The sequence below is a fragment of the Spinacia oleracea genome, chromosome 2, assembly GCF_020520425.1.
Source record: "Spinacia oleracea cultivar Varoflay chromosome 2, BTI_SOV_V1, whole genome shotgun sequence".
Classification (NCBI taxonomy): Eukaryota; Viridiplantae; Streptophyta; class Magnoliopsida; order Caryophyllales; family Amaranthaceae; genus Spinacia; species Spinacia oleracea.
In genome coordinates this window covers 85888427-85900828 of record NC_079488.1, presented here as the reverse complement: position 1 = coordinate 85900828, position 12402 = coordinate 85888427, and the positions used below count along the sequence as shown (strand labels likewise).

At 38.1% G+C, this 12402-nt stretch overlaps 2 protein-coding genes across 2 annotated transcripts in view; one reads left to right on the top strand and one right to left on the bottom strand.

The window, feature by feature from the left end:
- The window catches only part of LOC110791715 (alcohol-forming fatty acyl-CoA reductase), a 39867-nt gene that overhangs the window by 23477 nt on the left and 3988 nt on the right, over positions 1–12402 (bottom strand). The window contains exons 2-4 of the mRNA XM_056837180.1: positions 932–4614; positions 634–826; positions 46–207 (exon numbers count right to left, since the gene is read on the bottom strand). Of these exons, the coding sequence (XP_056693158.1) occupies positions 46–207; positions 634–776 (305 nt within the window). The 5' untranslated portion in view covers positions 777–826; positions 932–4614. The remainder of the gene's footprint in view (positions 1–45; positions 208–633; positions 827–931; positions 4615–12402) is intronic.
- Positions 1520–2074, top strand: LOC110791714 (uncharacterized). The gene has a single exon (XM_021996477.1). The coding sequence runs from the start codon at positions 1520–1522 to the stop codon at positions 2072–2074; it is 555 nt and encodes a 184-aa protein (XP_021852169.1).

Here is a 12402-nt window from a genome sequence, read left to right as displayed (position 1 = left end):
GGAGTATTAATCATGGTACTAGAAAAAACATCTATATGTATATACCTGACACCTTCAACCCAACCAGGGAAGGGTTCTTTAATTGTGCTACACACAATGGTAGGCCTCATGATAACCACCGGTAAATTGCCTCTTAGTTGCGCTACAAACATCTCTCCCATTGCCTTAGTAAATACGTATGTATTTGGCCATCCATATAGTTTTGCCCTATTTAATAAATGCATTAATTGTTAGTATTAGAAAGTTTAAACTATGAAATATTACATACAGCCTAATATTCCACTCCATAAATAACCCATCTAAATACGAACTAAATATTTAAAGACACTAAAGTTGTCCAATATTGAGTAATTAGTAAAGAAATTGTGACTTAATACTTGTTTCTTAACTAGTAAATTACTATGTGTAGGAATGAAAATGAATCTAACCTCTAATATGTTCTCATACTTTTTACGGGTGGTAGTCCCGGTGGATAGATAAGGAAAGGTAGTTTACTCCCTAGCGAGACGGACACCATTGGGACCAAGTTTAATTATGACATAACATTCTATAATTGTTTGCTAGACAAAGACTGGGTTATATTTAAAACTTACCTCTTTGTCAACAAAAATAAATTACAAAAATAACACATACCTTTGATTTCCCAAGTCCTTCATCATTTGTCTAATTGTCTTATCCGGAAGATCCCTGGCTTTAAGATCGCTTAAAGTACGTTCAGAAAGCTTCTTTTCACAATCAATATCCAAATCAATCGCACCATTAAGAGTCTCACCCATGGCATACGGATTTTCAGATATTAATCCTGCCTTCTCTCCACAAACATATGCTGATCAATGAAACAGGAAAGTACATAAAAGTTTTTACTTAATTTTCCAATTAGACTATCCGAATCAAATTATTGGACCGGTTTAATTAGAATTGAATCACTTACCAGTTGAGACATGGATGAGTAACTGTGTTGGTATTCAGCTCAGCTCAGCAACACTGCCAGCAACATGATCACAACAACAGCAAACAAGCAAGGCTGCAACAATCATTTCTTCTAGAACATTCCTAACTGATTTGCCTTAGTTCAAGGGAGTTAGTTATAACTGATTTTTGGTGTAATAATTAGCCTAGCTGATGTGTACCAATGCACGTTTATGATTGGTGCTAACACATCATCAATGTAGCTCATCCTAATGTATTTATACTCTCAGCTTGTACTCCTTAATTCATTCAATCAATAACAGAAAATAGTTCTCTCTATTTCTCTCTCTCTCTAGTCAGTTTTCTTTGCAGAAGTTCATCCCAAATAGGTGAACTCTGACATGGTATCAGAGCAGTGATCAATAGATCCTGCTGCAATTTTTCCGCCAAATTTTTTTTGGGTACATCTTCTTCTCAGTACATCAAATACAGTCATTGAATCACTGAGCCTGATCAAATAATTTTTGATCGAAATTTCTCATAAATCACTAAGTTTGATCAAAATCTCTTTCTCATTTCTCAATCGATATTTTTTGAATATTCTTCAAAGATGCCTGCTGATCAAGATTCTGCAACTAATCCTAATTCAGCATATTATCTTAGTAGTCATGATCTTAATGCTTCCAAATTGGTTAGCATTGTGTTTGATGGAAAGTGCTTCAATGACTGGAAGCGTTCCATGGTGATTGCACTTTCAGCAAGGAATAAGTTGTGTTTTGTTGATGGCAGTCTCAATCAACCAGCAAGTAATTTAGCAAATCACAGAATCTGGAACAGATGTAATGACTTAGTAATTTCTTGGATGCTATCTTCCTTAGAGCCTTCAATTGCAAGAAGTGTGTTGTACCTCAAAACTGCAAGAGAAATATGGCTTGATCTGGAGGAGAGATTTTGTCAGTCATCTGGACCACAACTCTTTTCTGTACAACAGAAATTGTGTGATTTGAGTCAAGCAGATGATGAGCAGATTTCAAGTTTTTTCACTAAGATAAAGCTATTATGGGATCAACTTGATGGACTTGATCCTTTACCTTCATGTATCTGCACAGGTTGTAGCTGCACTTTAACTCAACAGCTATTGAAGTCTCAACAGAATAAAGATTGATTCAATTCTTGATGAAATTGAATGAGAAGTATGATCATTCAAAGAGCACTATACTCATGATGAGTCCCTTGCCAACTATTTCAAAAGCATGTGGACTTCTTTTGCAGGAAGAACAACAGAAGGAAGTCAATAATAGTAGAATTCACAATTCAGAATCCACAGTGTTCACAGCAAGAAGGTTTTCTGACAACAAGTCATACAGATCACCTCCATATGCTTCTGGTTCAGGATCATTCAATACAGCAAATGGAAACCAATCAAGAAACTATACCTATACAAGAAACAATCTCTACTGTGAGCACTGCAAAATGAAGAATCATGCTGTGGAGAAGTGCTGGAAATTACATGGATATCCTAAGGATTTCAAAGGCAAGGGAAAGAGAGTTGCTGCAACAGCTCAACTTGAGGAGAATCAGGAGAAAGAAACAAAAGGAGAATCAGGAACTGTACAAGCTACTTTTACTGAGGAGAAATACAATCAGTTGCTTAGCTATCTTGCTAGTCACAACAATCACAAGACTGCTAGTCAAGATGAACATCATGGCTCTAGTTCACTTGGTCTAGCAACCACCTCTCACATGAAAGGTACATTCTGTCTTTTATCTAAATTTAAAAACACATGGATATTGGATAGTGGAGCTAGTGATCATATGTGTTCAGACCTAAGCATGTTCAAAACCACAGAACTAATGACTGACAGATTACACACAATTACCATTCCTAATGGTACTGAATTGTCAGTCACACATAAAGGTCAAATTGATTTAGGAACTATTGTTCTTCAGGATGTTCTTCATGTGCCAGGGTTCCAGTTTAACTTGATCTCAATCTCTAAGTTGTGTTCTGATAATAATTGTTCTGTGTTGTTTACAAATGGTGAATGTTTTGCACAGGACCTTTCACAGAACAAGCATACTCTGCTTGGTAGATTGGACAATGGATTGTACAGTCTAAATGATGGTCTATTGGTGTCTAACAACAGTTTCAATAAGCATGCTCTTTCAAGCATCTCTGCAGTAGAAGAAGCAAAACTTTGGCACCTTAGATTAGGTCATATACCTTTTTGAGAAAATAAAAAACATCAAAGGCATTGATGTTAAGGGCTGTTTAGCTGAAAGTTTCTGTCAAATTTGTCCATTGGCTAAGCAAACCAGATCTTCTTTTCCTGTAAGTAGTATTAAGACAGTGCAACCCTTTGAATTACTTCACATTGATGTATGGGGACCCTACTCTGTGCATGATAGTTCCAAGTGTAATCAATTTCTCACTATTGTAGATGATTTCACTCGAATGACATGGACTCACTTGATGAGAAATAAAACTGATTCTGTCAAAATTATGCATGATTTTTTCTTATATGTTGAGAATCAGTTTGGTCTTACAGTGAAACAGATTAGGTCAGACAATGCATTAGACTTGACAGAAGGTGCAATGAGAGATTTGTTTCTCAAAAAGGGGATTGTACAACAGAAAAGTTGTAGCAACACACCTCAACAGAATGGTGTTGTTGAAAGAAAACACAAACACCTCCTAGAAACTGCCAGAGCTCTCTCATTTCAAGCTAAACTACCTGACAAATATTAGAGTGAATGCATTCTTACATCTACTTATTTGATAAATAGAATGCCTCTCAAAAGCATACAGTTCAGCACTCCATATGAAAAGCTGTTTAAAACGCCACCTGACTTGTCTCATCTGAAAGTCTTTGGTTGTTTGTGTTATATCAGCTCTTCTAAAACTCATAGAACTAAGTTTGATCCAAGAGCTGAACCCTGTGTTCTTGTTGGGTATCCACCTCATCAAAAGGCCTACAAAGTACTAAATTTAGCTACACACAAATTTGTTGTTTCTAGGGATGTAGTGTTTCATGAAAAACATTTTCCCTTTCATTTTTCAAACTCTCCAAATACTACCTACTCAAATAAATTCTTCTTGCCTGTTGTGACTCCTTTCTCTACAGAAATCTCTTTTACACCATCCACTTCACTAGACCAGCCTCACAATATCTTCAGTAATCCTCAAACCTCACAAATCCACTCCAACTCCAATTCTCCTACTTCTTCTTCTGCTGATATTTTACACACTTCTCCTTCTACTGCTGATACACCCATTCTATCTACCAGTCCACCAACTGAACCCCCAGCTCCCAGAAAATCTACCAGACCTTCCAAACCACCTGCTCACTTACAAGATTTCATATGTTCTAAGCCTACAAAGCATTGGTGTAATCTTGTAGCATATGACAGCCTACCAATTCAACACAGATTGCTAATTGCTGCACACATGGAACTTGTTGAACCAACTTCTTACACTGAGGCTGCAACAGATTCTAAATGGATACAGGCTATGGACAATGAGATTACTGCTTTACAGAAGAGCAATACATGGGATTTTGTTTTGCTTCCTAAAGGAAAGAAGGCAATAGGGTGCAAGTGGGTTTACAGAATTAAAAAACATGCTGATGGAACAATTGAGAGATATAAAGCAAGGTTGGTAGCAAAAAGGTTTACTCAAAAGTATGGCATTGACTATCATGAGACCTTTGTTAGGTTATGATACATATGACAATTCATAAATCATGCGGAAACAACCATTAAGCCAGGAATACATATTATTTACACATAATCATTTAGCATAGTTTAGATGCATACTCTTTGTTGCGTGCCTTCCCTAGCTGCGCCCGAACCGAACAAGAACAAGTCTTTAGGACTCCAAGTGTCGTCCCTCCGTAGATAGTCCACAACACGTCCGGATCCGCCTTAAGATTGACCAACTAGAATCGCCCCTAAGGTACTATAAATTTTCGGCACTTTTGAGCAAGATGTGTGACTGAATTTTTCTCTCAAAAACTCACTTTGAATACTTGAATAACTCGTTGTAAATTGTGAACCCAGGCCACATATTTATAGGGGTATGGAAAGAGAATTGGAATCCTATTAGGATACGAATTAATTAAATTAGAATTATAATAAAACTCTTATTTAATTAATTTATCAAATAGAATTAGGAATTTAATCATTAAACGAATTCTGCACGTTTTAGGTTTCGTATGCGAACACAAACACTTACGCGAGCATGACCCGCAAGCGTGCAGGCCATGCCCGCGCACAGCCCACACGGCCGCACGGCCCACGCGAGCTACAAGCCCACGCGAGCTGCAGCAATGCTCGTAGCCCACTGCTCGTAGCTGCGCGCGCTGCGGGCGCTGTGCGCGATGCCACGGCCTGTTGGGCATGGCCTTGCGCTGGGCCTGGCGTGGCCTTGGCTGTTCGTGTGGCGCGCTTGGCTTGCTGGGCGATGGCCTGGCTTCGTGCTGGGCCCTCGTCCGGCAGGCCTCGTCCGATGCTTATTCGTACGATACGCTTCCGATTAAATTCCCGATTCCGGAATATATTTCCGATACGAACAATATTTAATATTTTCGATTCCGGAATTAATTTCCGTTTCGAACAAATATTTAATATTTCCGTTTCCGGAATTATTTTCCGATTCCGATAATATTTCCGATTCTGACAATATTTCCGTTTCCGGCAATATTTCCGATTCCGGCAATATTTCCATTTCCGATAATATTTTCCGATACGTACCATGTTTCCGTTTCCGGCAACATCTACGACTTGGATAATATTTATATTTCCGATACGATCCATATTTCCGTTTCCGGCAATATCATCGTTTCCGGAGTATTCATTTCTTGCCTGTGACGATCTCAGCTCCCACTGAAACCAAGATCCGTCGATTCCGAATATCCATAGATGGAGTATTTAATGCCATTAAATACTTGATCCGTTTACGTACTATTTGTGTGACCCTACGGGTTCAGTCAAGAGTAAGCTGTGGATTAATATCATTAATTCCACTTGAACTGAAGCGGCCTCTAGCTAGGCATTCAGCTCACTTGATCTCACTGAATTATTAACTTGTTAATTAATACTGAACCGCATTTATTAGACTTAACATAGAATGCATACTTGGACCAAGGGCATTATTTCCTTCAGTCTCCCACTTGTCCTTAGGGACAAGTGTGCATTTCCTAATTCCTTTGTCGCTCGATGCTTGCTCTTGAACATAAGGTAAGAGTTGTCATCCTTATTATGTCCAGAGGTGTTCCTCGTTTCAGAGTTCAACTGATCAAATAAACAGATAATCATAGCCTATGATTCATCCGAGCACGGCCATGCATTTCACAGTTTCTAGCTCTCCGAGTGGCCTTGTACAACTTTTAAGCATCTCATCCCGATTTATGGGAGGACAATCCCAATCTTGCGATCTTGAGATTAGACTTCGTTTGATAGGTGATTACCTGAGCGTTGCCTTTATAGCCTCCTTTTACGGTGCGACGGTTGGTCAACATCAAAGCAACCAGTTCTCAAACAAGTAATCTCAAATCACTCAGGTATTGAGGATTTAGTGTCTAATAATTTTAATGAAATTTACTTATGACAGATTTTCATCTCTTACAGTAAAGTTTCATAGGTCTTGTCCGATACTAGTCTTCCCAAAGTAAGTATCTATGCAAATGATTATGACATTGCCATGTCCACATAGTTCAAGAAACAGAACTACTAGTCATCTTGCATTCTAATCGTCTAACGTTTTCTATGCGTCCAATTTTATAGAAAACTCCGACTAGGGACCATTTTCAACCTTTGACATTCAAGTTCACTTGATAGACATTTCTTAGTCACAGGACTGGTCCTGACAGTCTATCTTGAATATATCGTCAAATTGAAGGGACTCATCATTTAATAAACCACAAATTAAATGTAAAAATGAATTCTTTTCATTTATTGTGAATGATTAACCAATAATGTTTTACAAAGATTTAAACTCTAAAACTTTAAAACATTAAACAGAGACATCAAAGCCATTCTCCAATATGCTTGATTCCCATAGCTGCAGTGTGCGAGTTGTGCTTCGCCTGCGGCAGAGGTTTAGTTAATGGATCTGATATGTTGTCATCAGTACCAATTTTGCTTATCTCGACTTCTTTTCTTTCAACGAACTCTCGTAGAAGGTGAAATCTACGAAGTACATGCTTGACTCTCTGGTGGTGTCTAGGCTCCTTTGCCTGTGCAATAGCTCCGTTATTATCACAATACAGGGCTATTGGTCCTTTAATGGAGGGGACTACACCGAGTTCACCTATGAACTTCCTTAGCCATATAGCTTCCTTTGCTGCTTCATGTGCAGCAATGTACTCCGCTTCAGTTGTAGAATCCGCAATGGTGCTTTGCTTAGCACTTTTCCAGCTTACTGCTCCTCCGTTGAGGCAGAAGACAAACCCAGACTGTGATCTGAAATCATCTTTGTCGGTTTGGAAACTTGCGTCCGTATAGCCTTTAACAATTAATTTATCATCTCCACCATAGACCAGGAAGTCATCTTTGTGCCTTTTCAGGTACTCCAGAATGTTCTTGGCAGCAGTCCAATGCGCCTCTCCTGGGTCTGACTGGTATCTGCTCGTAGCACTGAGTGCGTACGCAACATCCGGGCGTGTACATATCATAGCATACATTATTGAACCAATCAATGATGCATATGGAATCCCATTCATTCGTCTACGCTCATCAAGTGTTTTTGGGCACTGAGTCTTGCTTAGAGTCATTCCATGAGACATGGGTAGGTAGCCTCGCTTGGAGTCCGCCATCTTGAACCTATCAAGCACCTTATTGATATAAGTGCTTTGACTAAGTCCAATCATCTTTTTAGATCTATCTCTGTAAATCTTGATGCCCAATATGTACTGTGCTTCTCCTAGATCTTTCATCGAAAAACATTTCCCAACCCAAATCTTGACAGAGTTCAACATAGGAATGTCATTTCCGATAAGTAATACGTCGTCGACATATAATACTAGGAAAGAAATTTTGCTCCCACTGACCTTCTTGTATACACAAGATTCGTCCGCGTTCTTGATGAAACCAAAGTCATTGACTGCTTCATCAAAACGTATATTCCAGCTCCTGGATGCCTGCTTCAATCCGTAGATTGACTTCTTTAGCTTGCATACCTTTTTAGCATTCTTTTGATCCTCAAAACCTTCAGGCTGTGTCATAAACACAGTTTCTGTTAAAACGCCGTTTAAGAAAGCAGTTTTGACATCCATCTGCCATATTTCGTAATCGTAATATGCAGCGATTGCTAACATTATCCGAATAGACTTTAGCATTGCAACTGGTGAAAAGGTTTCATCGTAATCCACACCGTGGACTTGCCTGTAACCTTTTGCAACCAATCTAGCTTTGAAAACTTCAAGTTTCCCATCCTTGTCCTTTTTCAGTTTGAAAACCCATTTGCTTCCAATGGCTTGGTAGCCATCTGGCAAATCGACCAAATCCCATACTTGGTTTTCAGATATGGAGTCTAATTCAGATTGCATGGCTTCTTGCCACTGCTTGGAGCTAGGGCTCGTCATAGCTTGTTTGTAAGTCGCAGGTTCATCACTTTTAAGTAATAGAACATCATAGCTCTCGTTTATCAAAATACCTAAGTACCTTTCCGGTTGAGATCTATATCTTTGCGATCTACGCGGGGTAACATTTCTAGATTGACCATGATTCTCACCAGATTCTTTTAAAGATCTCTGAGCTTCATCCTGAATGTCATCTTGAGCATTCTCTAGAGTTTGTTGTTCGACTCGAATTTCTTCGAGGTCTACTTTTCTCCCACTTGTCATTTTGGAAATGTGATCTTTCTCCAAAAAGACACCATCTCGAGCAACAAACACCTTGTTCTCAGATGTATTGTAGAAGTAATACCCCTTTGTTTCCTTTGGATAGCCCACAAGGATACATTTGTCAGATTTTGGATGAAGTTTGTCTGAAATTAATCGTTTGACGTATACTTCACATCCCCAAATCTTAAGAAAAGACACATTTGGAGGCTTTCCAAACCATAATTCGTATGGAGTCTTTTCGACAGCTTTAGACGGAGCTCTATTTATAGTGAGTGCAGGTGTATTTAGTGCATGTCCCCAAAATTCTAATGGAAGTTCGGCCTGACCCATCATTGACCTGACCATGTCTAGCAAGGTTCTGTTCCTCCGTTCCGACACACCGTTCCATTGTGGTGTTCTAGGAGGAGTCAATTCTGATAGAATTCCACATTCTTTCAGATGGTCATCAAATTCATAGCTCAGATATTCACCGCCTCTATCAGACCGCAGTGCCTTAATCTTCTTGCCTAATTGATTCTCTACTTCACTCTGAAATTCCTTGAATTTGTCAAAGGATTCAGACTTATGCTTCATTAGGTAGACATAACCATATCTACTGAAGTCATCAGTGAAAGTGATAAAGTAGCTGAAACCACCTCTAGCATTTGTACTCATTGGTCCACATACATCTGTATGGATTAAACCCAATAGTTCATTTGCTCTTTCTCAAACTTTAGAGAAAGGTTGCGTTGTCATTTTGCCAAGTAAACATGATTCGCATTTACCATAATCCTCTAAGTCAAATGGTTCTAGAATTCCTTCCTTTTGAAGTCTTTCTAAGCGTTTCAAGTTTATATGGCCTAATCGACAATGCCACAGACAGGTGAGATCTGAATCATCCTTTTTGGCCTTTTTGGTATTTATGTTATATACTTGTTTGTCGTGATCTAATAAATAAAGTCCATTGACTAATCTAGCAGATCCATAAAACATCTCTTTAAAATAAAACGAACAACTATTGTCTTTTATTAAAAAGGAAAATCCCTTAGCATCTAAGCAAGAAACTGAAATGATGTTTTTAGTAAGACTTGGAACATGGAAACATTCTTCCAGTTCCAAAACTAGCCCGGAGGGCAACGACAAAAAGTAAGTTCCTACAGCTAATGCAGCAATCCGTGCTCCATTTCCCACTCGTAGGTCGACTTCACCCTTGCTTAACTTTCTATTTCTTCTTAGTCCCTGTGGATTGGAACATAAGTGTGAGCCACAACCTGTATCTAATACCCAAGAAGTTGAATTAGCAAGTATACAGTCTATAACGAAAATACCTGAAGATGGAACGACTGTTCCGTTCTTCTGATCTTCCTTTAGCTTCAAGCAATCTCTCTTCCAATGCCCCTTCTTCTTGCAGTAGAAGCATTCGGATTCAGAAGTGGGTTGACTGACCTTCCTCTTTACAGATTTGGCGCCAGTTTGCTTAGTTGGGCTGGCCTTGTTGCCACCTTTTTTAGCATTCCTCTTCTTTCCAGATTTCTTGAACTTGCCCCCACGCACCATAAGCACATCCTGCTTATCACTTTTGAGCGTCTTTTCAGCGGTCTTCATCATACCGTGAAGCTCAGTGAGCGTTTTGTCCAGACTATTCATACTGTAGTTCAGTTTGAACTGATCATACCCGCTATGAAGAGAATGGAGGATGGTGTCTATAGCCATTTCCTGAGAAAATTGCTGATCCAGCCGACTCATATTCTCAATGAGTCCAATCATTTTGAGAACATGTGGACTTACGGGCTCGCCTTTCTTAAGCTTGGTCTCAAGAATTTGCCTATGAGTCTCGAATCTTTCGACTCGAGCCAGATCTTGGAACATGTTCTTCAACTCACTGATGATTGTGAAAGCATCTGAGTTGATGAACGTTTTCTGCAGATCCGCACTCATGGTGGCGAGCATTAGACATTTCACATCCTTGTTGGCATCAATCCAACGATTGAGGGCTGCCTGAGTAACCCCGTCGCCTGCGGCTTCGGGCATCGCCTCATCTAGGACATACTCCTTTTCTTCCTGCATAAGAACTATTTGCAAGTTCCTTTGCCAGTCAAGGAAGTTTTTCCCGTTCAACTTCTCCTTTTCGAGAATTGATCGAATGTTGAATGAATTGTTGTTTGCCATATTAAAAACTACAATTGAAAAGAATAAACAAATAAATAACCATTCACAGTTTCTCTTAATAAACTTAAATTCTAGCATACATGCATAATTCAATGTTTATTAAGCATTTTATTCAAGTTATGTGTTCCGGCAGGTGTGAATAAAATGATTCCAAGATCCTAAAATCAATGAAGAACTAACCACAGTTTGTCGACTTAATCCTAAAACATCTTAGGTAAGCAAAAGCCTTTTGCTAATAGTCTAGAAACTATTCTTGGTTGATAGGTACGTCTAAGAACTTATTAGGTAAACCTATCGATTTTGCCACGACATAAAAGGACTCCTTACTTATATCGTTGAGTTTCACCAAAACTAACATGTACTCACAATTATTTGTGTACCTTGCCCCTTTAGGACCAATAAGTAATACCTCGCTGAGCGAAAACTATTACTAGATTGATGTAAAGGATATCCAAGCAAGTGTATATTTTGGCATGGCACCTTTTAACTCAATTTTTAAGTTTGGAACTTAAGGCTCTTACTATGTTGGTTAGATTTTAAGTGAACTAAAATCCTTAATCATGCAACATAATCAAGCCACAATCTTATGCATAATTAAGACATATTTAAAGCAATAAATAATTTAAAGCATGCATAAGATAAATGTGATCTAGTATGGCCCGACTTCATCTTGAAGCTTTGACTTCAAAGTCCGTCTGAAAATCTCTGTGGGAGGCACCATTTTCTTCAAATAGGATAAGCTATAATTAAAAATAATTACAACTATTTGATGGTACGCAGACCATATTTGAATTGAAAAACAACTTTGGTACTTTAGACCAATTACATTCAAATTAATGGTACGCAGACCATATTTTCTATCCTATTTGGGCCATACTAGTCACTTCATAACCTGCAAAACAGTACATATACAATATATACCATTCACCCATTCATTATCATGAATGGCCCACATAGCTGGTTAGTAAAACACAATATGCATCACGTAAACATTTGCAGCAATTAATCAAGGGCACCAATAATCTACCAATTATTCAGTCCTTATTAATTCTAATCAAGTTGTTTTAACCTTAAGGATTCGTAGACCTAATCAAGAGTTTATGACTAAAAAGCGCTCCCACTTAAACCAATAAATTCATATGCTTTACTAATTTTAAACATAAAAATGTATTTCAAGTCTAACCGGAAACATACAAATTTAATTAAAATTTAAAGCCCATATAAATTTATAATTGAATCCAAAAATTTTAATTTGATTTCAGTCGTATTTAAATTAATTCATGATTTTAATTTTAGTAAAATAATTAGAATAAATAAAATTTATTACAATTACAATATTCAAAATTAAAATCCAAGAAAATAATTTAAATTATTAATTTTAAATTTAATTAAAATTACGTAAACTGAAAATTTCAAATTAAACATTCAAAACGATCTAATCGTAATGCAAACACCCTACGCATCGCACGCCCATGGGCCACACGCACACAGCCATCGCTGG

What these genes read in the sequence shown, in the direction of transcription:
- LOC110791714 (XM_021996477.1), top strand. Translation starts at nt 1,520, where the DNA reads ATGCCTGCTGATCAAGATTCTGCAACTAATCCTAATTCAGCATATTAT.